The sequence below is a fragment of the Notothenia rossii genome, assembly GCF_949606895.1.
Source record: "Notothenia rossii genome assembly, chromosome: 3".
NCBI classification, from domain to species: domain Eukaryota; kingdom Metazoa; phylum Chordata; class Actinopteri; order Perciformes; family Nototheniidae; genus Notothenia; species Notothenia rossii.
This window is the reverse complement of record NC_136901.1, coordinates 48264824-48288244: the sequence shown is the minus strand read 5'-3', so window position 1 is coordinate 48288244 and position 23421 is coordinate 48264824. Positions and strand designations below refer to the sequence as shown.

The 23421-nt window shown below is 41.8% G+C and overlaps 1 protein-coding gene across 1 annotated transcript; it reads right to left on the bottom strand.

Moving 5' to 3' along the window:
- Window positions 1–15494: 15494 nt before the first annotated feature.
- Window positions 15495–22059, bottom strand: LOC307032473 (uncharacterized protein). The gene is made up of 2 exons (XM_079670456.1): window positions 20398–22059; window positions 15495–20352 (listed from the first exon to the last, which is right to left on the bottom strand). The coding sequence occupies exons 1-2, from the start codon at window positions 20626–20628 to the stop codon at window positions 18769–18771; spliced, it is 1815 nt and encodes a 604-aa protein (XP_079526582.1). The 5' UTR covers window positions 20629–22059; the 3' UTR covers window positions 15495–18768.
- Window positions 22060–23421: the final 1362 nt, after the last annotated feature.

The following is a 23421-nucleotide window of genomic DNA, read 5'->3' as shown; positions in this document are numbered from 1 at the left end:
GTATTCACTCTTGAGTATTCAAACTTGAATAGTTTTATCTGGTTTTGTATAGTGCAACACGCTTTACATATCTTGTTCTATTTTCAGGTGCGGGCAGAAGATGCAGATGTGCTGGTGATGCTAGTACACCATATTCCAAGCACCAACCATCCACTCTTCTTCACAACATCAAAGGGCTCTTATGATGTCAGAAGGATCCGCAAAGCTCTCTCTGAAAAAGAGAGATGCTACCTGCTCTTGTGTCACGCCTTCACTGGTTGTGATATGGTTTCTGCTATAACTGGTCATGGGAAAACAACCTTATTTGACAGGTAATAATAATAATAATCTTTTTCTATTTCACTTTATATTTGAAACAAATCTCAAAGTGCATTTTTTTTGCAGGTTCTGTGCAGTGTACATTGATGAACACATGGACATCTTCTTTGACACACAAGCTACTAAGGATGCAGTGATACAGGCTGGTACTACCATCTTCCAGTACATTTACCATGCACCAGGTACTGCTTTGGGTGAAATTCGACACAAAATGTTCTCACGGAAGGCAGGGGCAGGGCTGATCAAACCAGAAACTCTACCTCCAACAGAGGGTGCAGCTGCACAGCATTCTCTCCGTGCCTACCTACAAACCCAGGACTGGATCCTTCTGCAGAGTATGTCTCTGAACCCCAGTGACTATGGATGGACATTAGGTGTACATGGCTATGAGCTAGTCCCAACACTAGACCCCATGGTTCCTGAGGAGCTACTGCAGTTCACAAGCTGCAACTGTAATGGAGATTGCAGCAACCGGCGGTGCAGCTGCAAGAGGAATGGCGTTAAGTGCATCTCAGCATGTGGAGTCTGTAAAGGAATTTCATGCAATAATTGTGGTCATGATGGTGGTGAGTCTGGAGAAGACTCAGAGATTGACTCCTGAAGTGATCAGCACTTGTAACTACTTGTAACTACAAATAAAGCTACTTTTGAATTTAAATATAAGAGTGGGCGTGGCCTTTTTTCAACCAAGGAATGATTTTAGTGAAAAATACATGATTGCAATCAACTCAGAATCATGAAAAACCCCTAGTTTGACCCTTCACAAGTTACCCAAGGCCAAACAGAAATGTTTTAGATTTTTTGAAAATCGGTATTCGGTACCTCAACTTTGAGCAGTTGTTACGAAAAAACATACAGGATTTGAACTTCAACTTTTTAATACATCTTACTACACACCTTTACAAACACATTAGTGAAGAAATTGATTGGTAAGGATTTAGTTTGCAGATTTTCATATATTTCCCTTACTACTAGGCTATATTAAAGGGTGTGTGTGTGTGTGTGCGCGCGCGAGAGAGAGCGTTTCACATGTGTGTATGAGAGATTTTTACATATGTCTGTAAATTAGTTTGGTTTCAGTTGTGTGTGTGTGTGAGCAGCCTCGGATTGGCCATCGGGAGACTCTGAACTTTTCCCGGTGGGCCGCTGCCGTTTGTGGGCTGCTGCCTTCGGTTGGCCGCTGGCCCTGGCATAGGTGGGTCGTGGACTTTCACAGCGCCGCTGCAAATACCCGTTGCAAGTCTCCGGCTGTAACAGTCCACTATCGCCCGCGAGAAACCAGGTTCGATTCCGGCCTAAGGTCCAAAAAATGTTTAAAAAAAATATATATAATAATCTCCCGTTCATCGCGTCCATTCGCGACCCACCTATCACATCTCTGTGATCTCGCCCCACACTTTGAGAAACGCTGCAATAAGTCATTAACTAATCGCTTTACAATAATACTCAATCATTAGGAAGAGTCACAGGAAGGGACTGACCAGGTTCATACAGACGTTCGCCCCCTGCCAGAAAATACGCACCTTTATTTACGATTTACGTCATCAGGAAAAAAGTGAACAAAACAGGAATATTTCCTTGTGAATGGACTTTTTCTAAAGTTTGAATCAAGATTTTTGTGATTGAAGATCAAATATTACATTACATTACATTGCATTTAGCTGACGCTTTTATCCAAAGCGACTTACAATAAGTGCATTCGACCAGGAAGATACAACCTTGAAGAAAACAGAATCATATAAGTACATCAGGTTTCATAGAGCCAAACATTTCAAGTGCTACTCAACTGGCTTTTAGAAAAGCCAGCCCTTTATTAGTATATAAGTGCTTTGTTAGTAATTCAATCGCTCGAAGTGGAGTCTAAAGAGATGAGTTTTCAGTCGTCGCCGGAAGATGTGTAAGCTTTCTGCTGTCCTGATTTCAATGGGGAGCTCATTCCATCATTTTGGAGCCAGGATAGCAAACCCACGTGTTTTTGCTGACAGGAACTTGGGTCCCCCTCGCAGTGCGGGTGCAGCGAGCTGTTTGGCTGATGCAGAGCGGAGTGCACGTGCTGGGGTGTACGGTTTAACCATGTCCTGGATGTAGGAAGGGCCAGATCCATTCGCAGCATGGTATGCAAGTACCGGTGTCTTGAAGTGGATTCTAGCAGTTACTGGAAGCCAGTGAAGGGAGCGGAGGAGCGGCGTGGTGTGGGAGAATTTTGGAAGGTTGAAGACCAGACGAGCCACTGCATTCTGGATGAGCTGCAGAGGTCGGATGGCACATGCAGGTAGACCAGCCAGGAGGGAGTTGCAGTAGTCTAGGCGTGAGATGACGAGACCAGAACCTGCGCTGATGTCTGTGTCAGCTGGGGACGTATCCTCCTGATGTTGTATATATGATATTGGTACTATGGCATTTTTATGAAGACCAATTTTTTCGGAACCCCAATAATCAAAACATGCAATTGGAAAAAATTCGGAAGCCGATTGCTCAGAAAGTCCACACTCTAACTGCGACAAACGGAAGCACACTTTTGATGCAGAATGACAGCGAAGGCATGATCCACCCCACAGTGATTCTGATTGGCTTTCCACGATAATCTTTGCTTCATAGCAGAATGTGTTCGTTTTTTAGTAATCTGCCTTTAGATGAAATGGTGTCAGTTCTTCGGATAAGACTGTTGTACAAATGCTCTCTGTTCAATGGGAATTGTTTAGGACTATTTGGGTTTTTTATCAACTTTGAATTCCAAAATAGTTTGGATAACTGAGTTGATGGGGCCAGGGTTGCTGTTTAGGTTTTGCAAAGAGTGGTGCATTGATGATGTATTGTTGTAAGCCGACCTGGAAGTAAGCACTGCAAGCACACTTTTATGCTACTAACACGTTTTGTACAGAAGGATAGTCCCCGCATATTTAACACATCTTCGAGAATGGTGAATGCTTATGTAAGGCTATAAACAAACTACATCACGTTGCATGACTTCACATCACCACGGCTAAGCTAATAGCGGACACATGTTTGGTGTGATGACATTTAGAAATCTTATTTAGTCACTTGTTAGCAACCGTTGTTTTTATGACACGTGAACTTCGGACACACACCAGTGGGGTATTTCATGATGTGTTTTATGTTGTAGAACAAATGTGAGCATATCTTAAGCTTGTAGTAACCACAGACCTTATAAAAAGCATCCAACCATAAATACAAAAAATGGTTGACATTGAGGCGAGGGAATCTGTAGTTTTAAAATGCTAAAAAAAAATTGGTTCTGACGCTCATATCCAAAGCTTCGCACATAGACTTCATTATTGTAGAGATGGAGCAATTTGGGGTTAGGTATCTTGCCCAATGATACTTCGACAAGTTGAAGGCGTGGTTTGATCAAGCCTTAAAGCAGGGATCACCAACTACATTTGTCCAAGGGCCAAAATGTATCCAATAGACACTATCGCGGGCCAGCGATTTTTATATAGCCCAGAGTTTTGGGGGGGGGGGGGGGGGGGTGCTACTGCAGCACGCTCAAGTACTGCGGACCGCATAAAGCTTAGCAGACTCTTCACGCTAACGAAGGATCACTTCTAGGCAGGGTTGGGAGGGTTACTTTGTAAACATAATCAGTTACTGGATACTGAATACATGCTCTGAAAGTAATCAATATACAGTTACAGTTACGTGTCTTCAAAATGTAACGTATTCAGATTACTTTTAGAATACTTTCTTTTTCCATAACAGTTTGGTATGTTTTGGTGAACAGGAGACACTTATTTTACTGTTTTAATGGCTTATCAAGAACTCCAACACAACATATCGGTGTCATTCTGGACAGCTCCCTCTCATCTGCACCCCACATAAAAAACATCACCCGGACTGCATTCTTTGTACTGTCTTAAAACCTTTCCTTGGAATATGTTATGAATTGTAAGGTGTCCTTGGGTGCTTTGAAAGGCGCCCCTAAATAAAATGAATGTATCATTACTATTTATTATCTGAAACGATGTAATAACTTTTAAAACTTTTTCCAGTCACTTGCCCCATGCATTCAGCAGCAGCAGGCCATTCACTTTGATTTGATCCCGTTATGAAATGTCATCATTTCAACAATAAAGAAATGCTCCATAAATGTTATCTTGCACATTTTATCTAACCATCTCCGTTTCTTACTTTCAATATATTTTAAAAGAGATCTCTCTCTCGCTCATCTGCGTGCGGGGACAGGGCCTCACAGACACGCTGCATATCTCTCTCTCTCACTCACAGACATGCTGCAGCACTTTGCAGTGTGCACACAGTTCTGCCGGTAATGAATATTACATTTTGTGAGGAAACTTTTCCACCAATAATTCCAATAAGTATTCCAAAATGTATTCACTTCAGGTTTACGAAAGTAACTGTAATCAGATTACTCGTTTTTCAAATGTAACGCCAGCTGAATACAGTTAGCCTACTTGATTTTTGTATTCTGATTATGTAACGCTGTTACATGTATTCCGTTATAACCCAACCCTGCTTCAAGGCTACTGTCCCGGTCCGCAGCTCCTGCCTCTCTGTTGGACGCAGCAGGGTTACTGCTGTGGTGCGGAGCACATTAACCAGACTCTTCACAATCACAACGAAGGATCAATTCTTCTTCAAGGCAGGGAAGGTTTTGCAGTACGCAGTCTACTGACCCGCAGCTGCTGCCTCTCTGTTGGACTCCGGTACTGCACCTTACTCACGAGACGTTGTAAAAAACGGTGGGAGGCGAACGCAGTAACCACTCCGCCAACGCCACAGTCACCCCCGTCGTGCGGGCCGGATGAGAATATCTGGCGGGCCGGATGTGGCTCGTGGGCCGCCAGTTGGTGGTCACTGCCTTACAGCCTCTGATTGGCACACTCTTTATTTCCCCCTTCGCCACAGTATCCTCCTTGTTGGACCGAGGCAGTAACACTGTCAAGGTTACACGTTTATGGTCTGTGAGACATAAAGGAAATAAAAGTTAAGCCATGCAAGAAAACAACACAGCATAAAGTCGCCATTTTCTTGCCTCTTTTATAGGAGGTTAAACAAAACGATCCACAAGAAATTTATTTTCCAATTAAATCCAAACGCCTCAATAGCTATCCTGAATACACACCTCAGAGGCAGCTAATGTTTGAGGATTATTGTCCATGGAGTCATACTGAAATAAGTATTTGAAAAGATAAAAAAGTTTCATCAAAGTGAAGCATGGCCTGAAATGCTCCCTTGGTGCGCATTAGTTAGATAGCTTTTCAAGGTAAAGCACTCAAGGCAGTTAACACCTTCTGTACAGATGGATGTGGCTTTTAAGCAGATGCTCTGCTTGTATTGGGTGAGTTGTTCGGCTTCTGTGTGCTTCTGATTTAAATTTCAAGCTTATACCTCTTACTGTATGTGCAGGCCAATGCAATTCTCTGGGTGTGTTACTGCCTTCTCTTGTGTTCTCTTTACCTGCCATTTGCCACAAGGAACACACAGGTGATAATGGATGTTTGTATCCAGGGAAAAAGGTTTTGCCTGGAGCCCAAGGAGAGTGACCTGCCACCTCCGGCTACCCAACATTCACTGTTGTGTGTGTATTTTGTATTTTTTTGCTCAAATGAAATTCTGCTGCTGGGTATGCTCACTGGGGGAGAATTGTCTTGAGGCACGATGACACTGCTGTTGGAGCTATATATCTCTTTATATTATTTAATAGTTTAAAATGTAGTCTCTTGCCTTTTTATAGTGTTTATTGTAAATGTATTCTTAGTTGGCGTCATGAGTTAAAGTTGTTTCTATGCTCTTATTTTGAAGGCATGTTTGGGCACTGGGCGATTAGAGCAGCTGGTGTAATTGTATATTGGAGACAGGTGGGTGGTGGGAGGCAGAGCACTATTAGGCAAACGCTTTTTTACCAGGGTGTTTCAAGCCACAGGGTTTTCCAACCGCAAGAAAGGAAAGCCATAGGAAAGGCTTAAAGGAACCAACCATAGGAAACCTGTTCATTGTCAATGATATAGGATCATAATAAATGCACAACGGAGAATCTTGTCTGGACCTGGATCATTGCCCTGCGTAAGATCTGCTAACTAGTGCCTCAGCGGCTGTATTATTTTAAGTTAATTATATGTTTTTATTTCTATATGATTTTGGCCGCTACAGACTTCCACTTGGTTACTTTGTTGCCAGATTTAGTTACTTTCCTAATCCACAGATGAAAATAACTGGTACATATTTTTCACTGTTAAGATAAATGTTGAAAAATAAAAGAGAAATGATCATTACCAGGGACACCACAGAGTGCCTGACAATTTCGTGCTTCTTAATCTCAGAAGTGTTAGAAATTTAAAATCACTGTTTTGATGGTATAATGTAGTTTAAACATACTGTCAAGTTAAATGCTCTTTTATACTGAAAAACCAGAAATTCTTGTGCACAAGCAGTTAAGCTTTTATTCTGAAAATCCTTCATCTACGGTTAGCATTTAGCATGTGGCTAATATACGTTTTCCTAAAGAGGTGAATTGAGTAGCGAAATGATGTGGTGTGGTGAAAACCGAAACCTACTGATTTAACACTACAACTATAGATGTCGAGATACTACCATGCTGAATATTAAATGAAAGTACAGTTTATTTGAATACACTATTGTTTACAGACGAGAGTAGCATGTGACAACATCCGGAATTACCGGAAACCAAACCAGCCGTGAAGTATTTTCTGTATGTTTTAGAGTATTGATTACAGCGTTTAGAATGTGTTACATGAAAAGTGATGAAAGAGAATATGAGGAGAAAAGGCATGTTAAGCATATGTTGAAGGTGAAAAGTACCAATCCTCTGTTTAAATGCAACAACGGACATTAGAGGCGAGGCGAGCCGGCTGGCGGGGAGGAGCCAGCAGAGGATATATAACGGCACCGGACGGGGGATTCGCCCTTCTCTTCTTGCTCAGGAGAGCCAGATCACAGCTGTTTTCTGCCGGAACAATATTCTGTCTGTAACACTACCGCGCCTTTTTTTTAATTAAAGTATCCCATTTGAATCTTTTCAGAGACTCCATTTAGTCTCATTTTAAAGCTTCTCTCCTTGACGCGAGAACAAAGAACATATTTAACAATTGGAGCCCAACGGGGTCCTCGCAAAACCGGGAGAGACTACAGCAGGCTGCTCGCTGGAGCCGCTGGCATCCGTTCAACACACAGAGAGCTCAAATCAACTAGGTAAGGAGAAACCTGTTATATCGAATTCTTCAATAGTTTATGTCGGACAATCTTAATTCTGTGTGTTTGACGGCGGCCAGCGGATCCTGAAAATAGCTGTGCAATTTAAGTTAAAACAAGCCTAAATTGATAATCATTGGTATCTTACCACGTGGCGTTGCTTTGTTACAGGCAGGGTGAGTTCAATTTATTTTGTTCTATTCAACCCTGTATGCTATTCGTTTGTCTGTTATTACATGTCGGCCAGAGGCCAATCACTTAAATAGGTGTCTTTTGTTGCGTTTTAAGTTAACGTGAATGGTTTTAGGCCATTAAGCAGTCGGGACTGCTTGAGGCAAAGACACAGCCAAAGTTTGAAGCTAAGGTTATTGGAGTGAGTGTTTTGTGTTAACAACAGTGTGAGGCTGTTTTAAAAAAGTCATTGTTCAAGGAAAAGGCCTGAGGAGTTTGAAGCTTTCAGTGGTTACTTTATTTCTGTTTTCAAAAAGACATTGCGTTGTGGATTACGACGAGAAGTGCGACATTCGTGCGTTAGATAGACGATATTCTTCTGATTGTGTTTGGATAGCGTCCCATTTTGTCCCATAAATAGCGTGTTTAAACAGAAGAGATGACCATACTGGCTCTTAAAGTCAAAACATTTACGTACATGGGTAGAGGGCTATGACATAAGGGTATAGGGCCCATTTATCATTGTAAAATGTTATTTTAAATTACAGTGTTGTGTGTTGAAGGTGTTTTCTCAAATCCCTTTGTTTTTCAGGTCAAAGGTTGGAAAACCAGTTGCCATCTTGTTTTGACCTCATCTTCACAGTGAACCACACGGCAGTCGCCATTTCATGAAATGCTAATTGAAGTACTCTGTTTGCTTTAACACACTGAGGCTAGGCATCCCATCTAGTAAAGAACCATACTTCTTGTTAGAGTTAGAACTATTGGAAGTACTTCTGCTGATAAAAGTGTATTGGCTGGTTTTGTGAATATTCTTGTTTTGCAAATGTGTGTTGGCGGTTATGTGCTGTATTGTTTAACCATAGTGTAATGTTCTTTCTATTTTAAATATATTTTTAAGGAAAATAAGTTTCTCCTTGTTAAAAACAAGTCAGTTTTGCAACAGCTATTCCCTAGTGGATTAAGCTGGAAATTAAAATAGCGCACTCTGGTGGTCGTACATAATTATTACACAAATAGAAGAAACACCATAACATTGTGAAGTATAATTGTAAGTGTTATAAATACACACATGCTTGATCGCCAAGATAGAATTGCAAGTGGTTTCTAATTATAAGAGAAGAAACTTTACATAATACATTTTCAAACACAAATTTATTGAAGCTAACACAAGTAGTGACATTAGCTTAATTTCATACATTTCGGTATGCACTGTACACAGGAGATTTGGATTTGAACCAGATTCATATTTCAAAGTCAAAACCATACACGGTACAACTTTATTTTAACATTTCATATTTTAATTTTGCATTTTTTTATATATTAACTGTATTAATATTTTACCTAAAAAGAAATCATAAAACCTTGAGCAATTAAAAAAAAGAAAAAAAAAAGATTTAAAGTTCGGACGAACAGCAACGAAGGAGCTAGTCAGCTTCATCTTTGATAGGTTAATAAATAATTAGAGAACATGTCACCAAAACAAGCTAAGTTGAGACTAGATGCAGAGCCAGGCTCAACAGCAGATATCAAAGGAAGGATAAAAATCAGATCAGATGCCATAACAGCTCCAAATCTTAGACAAAAGACATGGAACCACATGGAGAAACTGTTGGAACAATGGCAAACGAGAGGACTGTATCCAGCTGATGATCAACCAGCACCAACGAAAGCCCATAGAAAAGCAGTAACTGACCATGAAAATGGAGAATACCTGCGAGAACAACAAGCATGGATCAAAGCCGGACAACCCTCTTGGTATGGACCTGCAAAGATTGCTATGAACAAAGCGGAAATAAGGAAAGCACGAGTTACAAGTCTGATGCTCCATTTAAAGTATTCTGCTAGTGGGATGGCAAACATGTGCGTCGCCAAAGAAGCAAATTCGCAAGCAGAAGAAGACGCGGGAAAAAAAATGGAAGACGCTCCAGTAATCCAAACTCCAAAGCTCTATCCTAACTGGATTGAAAAACCTCCTCCCTACATGTCAGAAAATAAAACTCTCCTTCAACCCTCAATACAAGCCCCAACATTCGGTATTTTGGGAGGAGTATTGGAATTGGAGGGAGTCCCCACAGCAAGACGTCTCCAAGAATTGGAATACGGAGTAAGAATGCTCACGACTCAATCCAACCAGCTGCTGGAGGAACACAAACGATTAGCCGAAATGCACGCATTAAGAACTATGCCTACAGATAGACAACTTCAGCGAGACATGCTACAAACACCTATGTCATTCCAGTCAATCAACAGATCAACAGGTGCAGATCCAGGAAAAATGGCCGCTTATGAGAGAGCGGCAGAGCCTATCTTCTCTCTTCAACCACAAACAGCAGAGGAAGACGCACAACAACACAGACGAGAAGAGGCACATAATGACAGATATGCTGAAGAAAGATGAAAGGCAGAAGAGGCACATAATGACAGAGATGCTGAAGAAAGATGAAAGGCAGAAGAGGCACATAATGACAGATATACTGAAGAAAGACGAAAAGTAGAAGAGGCACATAATGACATTATTGAAGAAATGCGGAAGTCAGATAAAGCCAGTAATGACATTATTGCAGAAAGACAAAGGGAGGAAGATAAATACCAACAACGTCTGGCACAAAGACAACGAGAAGATGTGACATTCCGGGAAATGATGGAAGACAGACACCAGAACCAAAATAGAGAACAACAAGAACAAAGAACTCTGGGATGGGAAGACTCTCAAAGAACACGCTGAACAAATTACTCTCCTGATCAACAAAATTACAGAGGATAAGGACATGGAGAAGACAACGACAGTGCACATTCTCAAACCAACAGACACTCGGGATACCCGGAACATACACAGCAACAACAGGGTTTCACCACACCCTCAGGGAAAAACAGAGGTGACGAAATCAACCAACAAACTGTGACAGGGCCCATAGCTGAAAGACTCAGGAGTACCGCACATAGCGCCATGCCATTGATAGCAGCTGGAAATGGAGGAGTTCAATACCAATCATGGAATCACAGGGACATGGAAGCATTAGTGGGAAAACTACCTCCACTCATAAAAGGAGTTCAGAAGTGGGTGAATGATCTGAAGAGATTCACAGCCCAAGACCACCTATGCTTGGGAGACGTGAGGGCCCTTCTTGGACGGATTGAAGGACGACTTGAAGCAAGAACAATAGACTCCGAGGCCAATTGCACAAATGACCTAGATGACACCTGTTAAATGTGTTCTTTATTCTCGCGTCCAGGAGAGAAGCTTTAAAATGAGACTAAATGGAGTCTCTGAAAAGATTCAAATGGGATACTTTAATTAAAAAAGGCGCGGTAGTGTTACAGACAGAATATTGTTCCGGCAGAAAACAGCTGTGCTCTGGTTCTCCTGAGCAAGAAGAAGACAGCGGATCTCTCCTCCGGCGCTGCTATATATATCCTCTGCTGGCTCCTCCCCGCCAGCCGGCTCACCTCGTCTCCAATGTCCGTTATTGCATTTAAACAGAGGATAGGTTCTTTTCACATTCAATATATGCTTAATACGCCGTTTCTCCTCATATTCTCTTTCTTCACTTTTCATTTAACACATTCTAAACGCTGTAATCAATACTCTAAACAATACTTCTCGGCTCGTTTGGTTTTCGGTCATTCCGGATGTTGTCACATGCTACTCTCGTCTGTAAACAATAATGTATTCAAATAAACTGTACTTTCATTTAATATTCAGCATGGTAGTACCTCGACATCTATCGTTGTAGTGTTAAATCAGTAGGTTTCGGTTTTCACCACACCAAGTCATTTCGCTTCTCAATTCACCTCTTTAGGAAATCGTATATTAGCCACATGCTAAATGCTAACCGTAGATGAAGGATTTTCAGAATAAAAGCTTAACTGCTTGTGCACAAGAATTTCTGGTTTTTCAGAATAAAAGAGCGTTTAAACTGACGGTATGTTTAAGCTACATTATACCATCAAAACATTGATTTTAATTTCTAACAGTCCCTCCTTACACACCTAAAAGGTGTGTATAATACTGAAATCAATGAGTTCTTCATCTGAACTTTGCATATTACATATCTCATATTAACAAACATACAATCAAATGGAATGGTTTCACAGCCGGCTTTACAAACATACAAAATAAATTCTTGTCTGTGTTCAAACATAAAAGTTTTCCCTTGTACATAACTTCTAGTGTTTACATTCAATATCATTCTTCAAAATAGCAGCAATGGCTTGGTATCAGAACATTTCTTCCTCCCTCCTTTCACAGAAACCGTTCTCATACCACGCTCAGTGTTAAGGCACTTGTTTTTACAAAGTGAAAAGAAACAAACCATTTTAGAATAGCAATGATTTATACAACATGAAATCTACCATATTAGAATAGTATAAAATAATAAAGTCAAATAAAATGGACTATCTTAGAATAGTGTAAAATTAATTGGAATAATAAAAATTCACCATCTTGGAATAGTGAAAAGTAAATTGAAAATAAAAAATAAAAATAGCCTAGCTTGGCATTTTATTTTGCTCACTGGTTCACATGATTTCATCATGTAAAGAATCACCTCGACTGGACATTCATTGAACAATCTCATCTCTGAACATCCATATCCTTTAACATTATTCATACTAACTCATCATTTTCATCAACATCTGTATACGGGGGTGGATCGTCCTGTTCTGCTAGCATTGGAAACTGTCCCCCCATGTGATATTGACCCCTAGCATATTCCTGGTTGAGGGCCCCATTAATCAGTCGGTTTGCGCAAGCGCGGATGCAGGTTGAGAAACAACAACTACACAGTGCCAATATCACGATCACACTTGACACAGAGATCAGTCGGTTCAGTAAGAAATCCTTGTACTTCCCCAGCCAACCATCTAAGAAACCCCCAAGGGGGTTCTTGTCTATCCCACTGTTGTCTGCTAACTCCATGCTCAAAGTCGTGAGTCCCTTCAGAGCCTTGGTTACTGATCCATCAGGTGAGGTATTGTTTGGGATGAAAGTACAGCATAATGTTCCAAACATTTTGCATACACCCCCTTTTTCTGCCAGTAACATATCTAGGGCCACTCTGTTCTGCAAAGACATCTGGCTGGTCTTATCCAGTTGCTCACTTAGTCCCTTCATCGCGTCCCTGGAGTGATTTATGAACCTCTGCTGATTGTAGTAGATATAGTTAATCTAGTCCACGTTCTTATTTACGGTGGGCCAAAGAAAAATGGATTCGAACCCTGCTAGGATCTGGTTTCTAGCTTTAAACTCATCTGGGACTCCCCTGGGCACCCCTATGCTGTCCATGTACACAGTGGAATCAAAACTCCCTCTAAAGACTGACCTTTTGGCTCTAGTCGCCTTGGGTTGGACTGCCATGTTTATCAGCTGCTCGGCCGTCATTGGTACTGCATAAAAAGGCATCACTAGCTGTACCAGAGCACAGGTCCCCGTCCAATCCTGTGTTAAAACTGAATACAAGGTTTTAGTGCCACAATACCACCACACATCTGTTCTGGGATACTGCCTGATGGGCATAGCTATACCTGGGAGAAAATCCTGTTTCATTAAAATCACTGTAGAATTGCACCACTTCAGAGTTCCTACTTCTATACCTTTTAGGTATTCCCTTGTGATGCAATCATAAAGTCCCTCGTACGGCGTGAAGTCAGGTGGAATGTCATTCATTTTTACCACTGGATACTTTTGTGCAATGTCTAGACAATCTGCTGGGGATCCTTGTTCATAGAGTTTGTACATACAGAGTTGTCCTCTTGGGTTATTGTTGGCATTAAATGGAAATGGCACTGTTCCCAAACTTGGTCGGGCAGCCGCACAGGCCAGACAGTCCGCCATCTTGCTCTGCTTTACGGAGTAAACAACCCAGTCTAACCAGGAATTTGTGTCCTCATATCCTGTTTCTACTGCTATGACTTTCTGTATAGAAGTCGTAGTCAGATAGGTGACCAGTGGATTGTTCACAGCTTTAAAAAGGGGAATTTCTGGTTCTGGTTTGAAAAGGGATTCAGTATATTTTGGGACGAAATCAGGGATTACATCAGCTGGTGGATCGATTATTTTCACTAAAATTGATCCCATTGGGTCTTTTCCAGGAACTTCTATCCCCATCAGTAAATGGAATGCAGTGACGTCTCCCTTTTTCTTGAAATGGGGAGTGAGTGTGCTTTTAAAAGCAATTATTATTGGATTGTGTTTGCTCATATCTCCACTATGGCGACCTTTGGAAAAAGATAGCTGAGACCTAAACGCCAAACCAGGGGGATTGTTATTTCCTTCTGCCCTTGCACTCCAATATACCTTCTCTGAAACGGGACACCATGTATTATCATCTGTCCGTCCCCAAGCATGAATGCACCCATAAACGTCATGGCCTGTTTTTTCTCGCAGTTCTCCACATACAACCACATCACACACATCAAGACTGACCGTAACCGCTTCACCTCTGGGGATGAGTATTTCTAACCCTTCCTTCTGTTTCTCCGCTGATCTTTTGGCTCTGGGGATAAATGAAAGTCTCTCAAACACAGCTGAAGTTTCGTTAGTGATATTGGCATTTTCTACGAGTGGACGAATGGATTCGGGTTCTTCATGATGCTGTATCCCCTTCCCAACCAGGAAAGTGCCAATTGTGATGAACAGAGCTAACAATGATATTACGATTCTTATCCCTTTGGTGCCCCTTAATTGTTCTGACTTCTTGAACGGCACTTCATCAATTTTACCCATGGTTATATCAGTTACAGAGTTTTTAAAATAATGAGAGCAAAAATCAAATATATAGAAAATAAAACAAAAATATTGTACTCTTTTTTGAATAGCTAGGTCTCAGATCTAAAACAAGAATGGTGATTCCGTTTTAGTATTCAATCTACAAAACCTAAAGACAATTCGTCTTTTGAGCTGTTTCTATCTTAATATGTCTTGATTTGTTATTCGTTTTGTTCCAGCTCGGCCAAATCAGTCCTAACTTCCGAGAGCTTTCTGGAAGGTGCCGGTGCAGGGCGACAATGTGTCAGGTGGTGCCAATTTGCTCCTTTTTTACCTTTTATCCGGAGAGCGTGTGAAGTTCTTTCAACTACTTCCCACGGACCCGTCCACCTGGGTTCAGCCCACTTTCTTTTGTGAACTTTCAACCTCACCCAGTCACCCGGCCATACAGGAGTCTCTTCTGGCGTCTCGTCTGGTGTCTCTGCAGTTCTCTGAACCTGTGTAGACAAGACTTGGATAATATTACTCAGAGCCCCGACATATTCATCGACTTCTATTTGTCTGATGTCTAAAACTGGGCCTGTCCCTCCTTCTCTAGGAGGCCCAGGCATTGGCCGACCAGTTAACAACTCATGGGGTGAAAGATGTGTTTTAGCACCCTCTGAAGATCTCATTGACATGAGTGCCAGAGGCAAAGCATCTACCCATTTCATGTTTGTGCCAAAAATAACTTTAGCTATTTTCCCTTTTAATGTTCTATTAGCTCTTTCTACTATTCCCTGAGATTGTGGGTGATATGCTGACCCAAACTTGTGAATTATACCAAAATATAACTCTACTTCCTCCAAGTGTTTGCTTGTAAAATTTGAACCATTGTCTGATCTTATAATCCTTGGCACCCCATAACGGGGTACGAGTTCTGTTTTGAGCCATTTAATGACTGTCTTTGCATCTTCTTTCTTGCAGGGAATTGCTTCAATCCATTTCGTGTAACGATCAATCATTACTAACATATATCTAAACCCTCTGACTACATTGTCTGCTCCCATGTCTGTATAATCAATACAAATGTCTTTGAATGGGGCTTCTGGGACTGGATATCTTCCCATTGGGCACTTGTATGGCTTTTTTACATTGAATGCATTACACGTGTCACAGTCGTTTACGAAGTTTTCAACCATGTCCTTCATGTAAGGATGCCACCACTGTTGTTCAATGTCTTTTGTTGTTCTTGTTTTTCCTACATGAGTGGGACCATGTGATTGTTCTATTAGCAGGTGGCATAACTTTGCAGGTGCGACTAAACGGCCGTCGTGGGCTCTCCACAGGCCATCTACTTCGTTTGCTCCCTTCTGACTCCATTGATTCTGTTCATACACTCCAGCATATTTCTGCATGTCTTTGATGTGTTCGGTGGTTAACTCTTCTTGAGTATTGGCCTTTGTACATATCATTTGCTTGCTGTACCCTCCTGCTTTCTTTGCTGCCTTGTCTGCTGCATCATTTCCTCTGGATATTGCATTGTTTAATGTTTGATGTCCTTTGCATTTCATTACTGCCACTTGTGCTGTCAACAGTAAAGATGTCAGCAGGAGTTTTAGCGCTTTGGCATGTTTTACTGGTGTCTTAGCAGATGTTAGGAACCCTCTTCTGATCCACTGTGGTCCGTCTATATGCACTGCTCCATAGGCATATGCTGAATCTGTATAGATGTTGACTCGTTGTCCCTCTGCATGCTCCAAGGCTTTGGTGAGTGCCACTACTTCTGCTAGTTGGGCCGAAGCAGGTTGGGAGATGATTTCTACTTCTATTGTTTGTATATTTTCTCCCTCTTGCCGGACTACTGCATAGGAGGCCACATTCCCGTCATCTCCTTTGTAACAACAGCCGTCACTGTAGAAAGTGAAGTCTGGTTGGTCCAGTGGATCTGTTTCTAAATCTGATCTTATCTTAAGATCCTTTTGGGAGACTAACTGACAATCATGGGGTGTGTGCTCTTCCGTGCTCAGTCCTGTAGACATGTTTGTTAAACCACTTTGGTATGTTATATGGGGTTTCAACAGACTGGTCTGAATCTTGATTTTCCTGATTGGGGAAAATGTGAATGCCTGTGAATTTATGAATGCTACTACTCCATGGGCTGTGTTGACTTTCAATGGGTGGCACATTACCACATGTGCAGTTTTCTCAATGACTTTTGCTAGTGCAGCTAGGTGTCTTGCACATCCTGTCTGGCCTAGTTCTATATTGTCTAACTTTGAGCTATGGTACATAAGTACCTGTCTCACTCCCCCTTTTTTCTGAAACAGGACTCCATTGACTATTCCACCTGATTCAGAAACATCAAGGCAAAAATCATCATCATAATCCGGAGTGGAAAGGTGTGCCGCTTGACTCAGAGCTTGCTTCGTCATCGTGAAAGCTTCTTCGGCCAACGTTGTCCACTCAAGAGTAGCTTTAAGATTTCTGTTTCCTGCTTCTGCAATTATGTGTCTCAGTGGTTGTGTCAAGTCCACATAGTCAGGTATGTACGTCCTGCTGTAACCTGTCAGGCCCAGGAAAGCGAGCATTTGTTGCACTGTTTTGGGCTTTGGTTGGGAGAGGATGGAAGACCGTTGTGCTGGTGTCAGAGTTAGACTGTTCGAGGAAATCATCCTTCCCAGGAATGTAACCGTTCTCCTGGCGATCTGCGTTTTTTCTTTCTTCACTTTATAGCCCACATTGGCTAGTAGGATTAGCAATTGTTGTGTCACAGACAGACATGTTGCTGCATCTGGCCCGGCTAGAAGTAAATCATCAACATACTGTATCAGAGTCACTCCCTCCGGAAGTTGCAATGCACTGAGGTCTTGTTTCAATGCACTGTTAAATAATCCTGGGCTATCCTTGTAACCCTGAGGCATCCGATTGTAGGTGTATCGCTGTCTTTGGTAGGTAAAAGCAAATATATCCTGGACTTTTGGATCTAATGGTAAGCAAAAGAATGCATTAGCTAGATCTATCACTGTGAAATATTTGTGACCTGGATTAAGATTATGTAATGCTACATGAGGATCGGGAACAGGAATATTAGCAGTTTTAGTGACATTGTTGACTTCTCTCAGATCATGGACCATTCTCCATCCCTTGTTTCCAGCTTTTGGTACCGGCAAGATGGGAGTATTCCAATTTGAACTGGTGTGTCTGATTACTCCAGCTTGCAACAATCCTTGAATGGTGTTTCCTATCCCATCTATTTGTTCTTGTTTCAATTTGTATTGCGGGCGCCAACATGGTTTGTAATTTTCCATCAGCTCCACTGAGACTTCATGATTTACTAATCCAACATCATAGTCTCCAGTGGTCCAAAGATGTGTAGGCACCTGCATCAGCATTTCTTCTGTGTCCGGATGGTTTGTGTGTTCTCGGCCATGATCTCTGTCCAATTCTTGCTTCTCCAACAGCCCTTGTTCCTGGCTATTGTTTCCAATCCTCCACATCGTCTGGTCTGTTGATTGCCACAGAATAGGTGATTCCGTCGCCAACCATTCTGTGTTCAATGCAGTCTTTATCATTGGACCCAATGATCTGGACTCAGCTCCTATGGTCATGGCGAGTGTGACATGAGGAACAGCTTCTTCAGATAAATTGTACCATTGTTTTTGTTCTGGTGTGAATTTTACCGCGGCTGCTACACCCTGTGGTCCGACGTAGATGTCTGCTACAGTCAAATCTTCCATCCTTCCCTCTTTATCTTCCATCCATGCATCTTGATATTCTTCATCCGGTCGCCTTATATAATTGTACGTACAATGTAGAGGATCCTGCGGGGGCCCATAGGGTCCCAGTGTATTTATCCATGGCTTCCAGGCCATGTACGTTCTTTGGACATGAGGAGTATCGATTTCCGTGGTGATTAGGCGGCTCCAGTACACAGTGGTTGTGTCATTTTCTTCGTCGTTTTCTGGATTTGCTGCCATCATCATGATTCTCTGTTGTCCATCATATGTCTGGTGGAGTGGTATCTGGCCTGGAAATTGGATTATCAGCCCATCTGGTGTGCATAGAATTCTCGCTCCTGATTTTACTAGCAGGTCTCTTCCCATCAGATTTATGGGACAGTTTGGGGCATAGAGGAAAGGATGTTGTAGGAGTTGCTTCCCAATTTTTGTGACCAATGGTAATGTATATCTCTGTACATCAATTTTTCCCGAGTATCCAACTGTTTTGAGGGTGTGATTTGAGAGTGGTGGTGGTTGTCCCCTTAATTTTGTCAAACAGGAAGCTGTAGCTCCTGTGTCCACCATCATTTCCACCTTCTCCCCCTCAATCTCACAGGTGACCATTGGTTCATCTTGGGCTGGAATTGCGTCACCTGTGATTGGATCCTCTGGGCCTCCTCATATGTATGGACCACTCCAAGCTGTCAGAGGCATTTGGTTCATGTTTGGCACCCCTCCTCCTGGTTGTCCCTGGAATCCTCTGCCTCCACTGAGTCCTCCCCTCTGTTGGTACTGTGTAGGCATGTGAATGGGTGCTTGTGGCTGTGGTTGGACAGGAGTATACACAAGCGGAAACGGTTGCTGTACCTGGGGATAATACTGCTGTGTCTGGGGCTGGAATTGTGTAGGATTGTATGGCATCTGTTGATGCGGACAGTTTCTGGCCCAATGATCCACCTGACCGCATGTGTAACATCCCGCTTTTTGGAAACCTCTTCCTCTGCCCTTTCCTCTGAAACTTCCTCCACCTCTTTGTTGGTACTGCGTCTGATTTTCTGGCGCCACCTGAGCTTGAACTGTTAGTGGTGTCTGCATTACTGTCTCTGTTTCTATGGTCTTATCTGCTTTAGTTGTCATTTGCCTTGCCACTTTCCTGTTTTTATTAGCTTCGGCATCTTTCTCAGCTATTTGTATCTTCACGAGTCTCCTTGCTTGGATTTGATCGTCTTCTTTAAGTCCCTTTAGAGCCGCCTGGTGTCTGGTATCGTGGTGAATGAGATGTTGTCTCCATTGTTCAGCGGGTTTATTGTCCAATCCAACCACTTCTTCCAAACGTGTCTTTACTTCTAGGGGAAGGGCTTTAATGACAGAGTTCTTCCACACCATTTCAATAGCTGGAGAAAGATCATGTCTTTCACCCGTGCAAGCCTCCCACACTTCTTCACATTTCTTCAGGAATGCATGCATGTCTTCCCCAGGCTCCTTCTTCAAGCTGCTGAGAGCATGAAAACTGCGTGTTGTCGGGTAGATGTGACGAATAGCAGCCCAATAATCTGACCTGATGTAGTTGAATGGGGTGTCATCTAGGTCAGTTGTGCAATTAGCCTCGGAGTCTATTGTTCTTGCTTCAAGTCGTCCTTCAATCCGTCCAAGAAGGGCCCTTATGTCTCCTAAGCATAGGTGGTCTTGGGCTGTGAATCTCTCCAGTTCATTCACCCACTTCTGACCTCCTTTTATAAGTGGAGGTAGTTTTCCCACTAATGCTTCCATGTCCCTGTGATTCCATGGTTGGTATTGAAATCCTCCATTTCCAGCTGCTATCAATGGCATGGCGCTATGTGCGGTACTCCTGTGTCTTTCAGCTATGGGCCCTGTCACAGTTTGTTGGTTGATTCCATCACCTCTGTTTTTCCATGAGGGTGTGGTGAAACCCTTTCGTGTGTGTTCCGGGTATCCCGAGTGTCTGCTGGTTTGAGAATGTGCACTGTCGTTGTCTTCTCCATGTCCTTGTCCTCTGTAATTTTGTTCATCAGGAGAGTAATTTGTTCGGCGTGTTCTTTGAGAGTCTTCCCATCCCCGAGTTCTCCGTTCATCATTTTGGTTCTTTTGTCTGTCTTCCATCATTTCCCGGAATGTCACATCTTCTCGTTGTCTTTGTGCCAGACGTTGTTGGTATTTATCTTCCTCCCTTTGTTTTTCTGCACTAAGGTCATGACTGGCTTTATCTGACTTCCGCATTTCTTCAATAATGTCATTATGTGCCTCTTCTGCCTTTCTTCTTTCTTCAGCATATCTGTCATTATGTGCCTCTTCTTCTGCTGTTTGTGGTTGAAGAGAGAAGATAGGCTCTGCCGCTCTCTCATAAGCGGCCATTTTTCCTGGATCTGCACTTGTTGATCTGTTGATTGACTGGAATGACATAGGTGTTTGTAGTATGTCTTGCTGGAGTTGTCTATCTCTAGGCATAGTTGTTAATGCTTGCATTTCGGCTAATCGTTTGTGTTCCTCCAGCAGCTGATTTGATTGAATCGTGAGCATTCTTACTCCGTATTCCAATTATTGGAGACTTCTTTCTGTGGGGACTCCTTCCAATTCCAATACTCCTCCCGAAATACCAAACGTTGGGGCTTGTATTGAGGGTTGAAGGAGAGTTTTATTATCTGAAATGTAGGGAGGAGGTTCTTCAACCAAGTTAGGATAGAGCTTTGGAGTTTGGATTACTGGTTCTTCCATTTTTTTTTCTTTTTCTTCTTCTGCTTGCGAGTTTGCTTCTTTGGCGACGCACATGTTTGCCATCCCACTAGCAGAATACTTTAAATGGAGCATCAGACTTGTAACTCGTGCTTTCCTTATTTCGGCTTTGTTCATAGCAATCTTTGCAGGTCCATACCAAGAGGGTTGTCCGGCTTTGATCCATGCTTGTTGTTCTCGCAGGTATTCTCCATTTTCATGGTCAATTACTGCTTTTCTATGGGCTTTCGTTGGTGCTGGTTGATCATCAGCTGGATACAGTCCTCTTGTTTGCCATTGTTCCAACAGTTTCTCCATGTGGTTCCATGTTTTTTTTCTAAATTTTGGAGCTGTTATGGCATCTGATCTGATTTGTATCCTTCCTTTGATATCTGCTGTTGAGCCTGGCTCTACATCTAGTCTCAACTTAGTTTGTTTTGGTGACATGTTCTCTAATTATTTATTAACCTATCAAAGATGAAGCACTAATCTTCTGACTAGCACCTTCGTTGCTGTTCGTCCGAACTTTAATTTTATTTATTTATTTATTTATTTATTTTTTTTTGCTCAAAGTTTTATTATTTTTATAGATTTTTTTTTTTTTTTTTTTAAGTTTAAGGTAAAATATTAATAAAGTTAATTAATATATAAAAAATATGCAAAATTAAAATATGAAATGTTAAAATAAAGTTGTACCGTGTATGGTTTTGACTTTGAAATATGAATTTGGTTCAAAATCACAATGTTATGGTGTTTCCGCTATTTGGGTAATAATTCTGTACTACCACCAGAGTGCGCTATTTTAAATTCCAGCTTAATCCACTAGGGAATAGCTGTTTCAAAACTGACTCGTTTTTAACAAAGGAGAAACTTAGTTTCCTCAAAAATATCTTTAAAATAGGAATTTACACTATGGTTAAACAACACAACACATAACCGCCAAAACACATTTGCAAAGAAGAATATTCACAATGTTATGGTGTTTCCGCTATTTGGGTAATAATTCTGTACTACCACCAGAGTGCGCTATTTTAAATTCCAGCTTAATCCACTAGGGAATAGCTGTTTCAAAACTGACTCGTTTTTAACAAAGGAGAAACTTAGTTTCCTCAAAAATATCTTTAAAATAGGAATTTACACTATGGTTAAACAACACAACACATAACCGCCAAAACACATTTGCAAAGAAGAATATTCACAAAACCGCCAATACACATTTACCAGCAGAAGTACTTCCAATAGTTCTAAACCTAACAAGAAGTATGATGTTCTTTAGAAGATGGAATGCCTAGCCTCAGTGTGTTAAAGCAAACAGAGTACTTCAATTAGCATTTCATGAAATGGTGACTGCCGTGTGGCTCACCGTGAACATGAGGTCAAGACAAAATGGCAACTGTTTTTCCAACCTTTGACCTGAAGAACAAAGGGATTTGAGAAAACACCTGGAGTTGAAATTGGTGAGGTGATATTTTGTCTAGTAAATTCAACACACAACACTGTAGTTTAAAATAACATTTCCATTTAGTTTACAATGATAAATGGGCCTCATACCCTTACGTCATAGCCCTCTACCCATGTACGTAAATGTTTTGACTTTAAGAGCCAGTATGGTCATCTCTTCTGTTTAAACACGCTATTTATGGGACAAATAGGACGCTAAGCAAACACAATTAGAAGAATATCGTCTATCTAACGCACGAATGTCGCACTTCCTGCCGTAATCCACAACGCAATGTCTTGAAAAACAGAATGGTGTAACCACTGAGAGCTTCAAACTACTCAGGCCTTTTCCTTGAAATAGGACTTTTTTAAAACAGCCTCACGCTGTTGTTACACAAAACACTCACTCCAATAACCTTAGCTTCAAACTTTGGCTGTGTCTTTGCCTCAAGCAGTCCCGACTGCTTAATGGCCTAAAACCATTCACGTAAAACGTAAAACGCCACAAAAGACACATATAGTGATTGGCCTCTAGCCGACATGTAGCCTACTAACAGACAAACGAATAGCATGCAGGGTTAAATAGAAAAAAAGAAATTGAACTCACCCTGCCTGTAACAAAGCAACGCCACGTGGTAGGCTACCAATATTTATCAATTTAGGCTTGTTTTAACTTAAATTGCACAGCTATTTTCAGGATCCGCTGGCCGCCGTCAAACACACAGAACTAACATTGTCCTACATTAACTATTGAAGAATTCGATATAACAGGTTTCTCCTTACCTAGTTGATTTGAGCTCTCTGTGTGCTGAACGGATGCCAGCGGGTCCAGCAAGCAGCCTGCTGTAGTCTCTCCCGGTTTTGCGAGATCCTGGCTAGCTCGCCAATTGTTAAATGTGTTCTTTATTCTCGCGTCCAGGAGAGAAGCTTTAAAATGAGACTAAATGGAGTCTCTGAAAAGATTCAAATGGGATACTTTAATTAAAAAAGGCGCGGTAGTGTTACAGACAGAATATTGTTCCGGCAGAAAACAGCTGTGCTCTGGTTCTCCTGAGCAAGAAGAAGACAGCGGATCTCTCCTCCGGCGCTGCTATATATATCCTCTGCTGGCTCCTCCCCGCCAGCCGGCTCACCTCGTCTCCAATGTCCGTTATTGCATTT

Coding starts and splice junctions, on each gene's coding strand:
- LOC307032473 (XM_079670456.1), bottom strand. CDS start 20,628: ATGCTCACGATTCAATCAAATCAGCTGCTGGAGGAACACAAACGATTA. Junction 20,353..20,397: donor CACAAACAGCAGAAGAAGAG/GCACATAATGAC, acceptor AAGGCAGAAGAG/GCACATAATGACATTATTGA.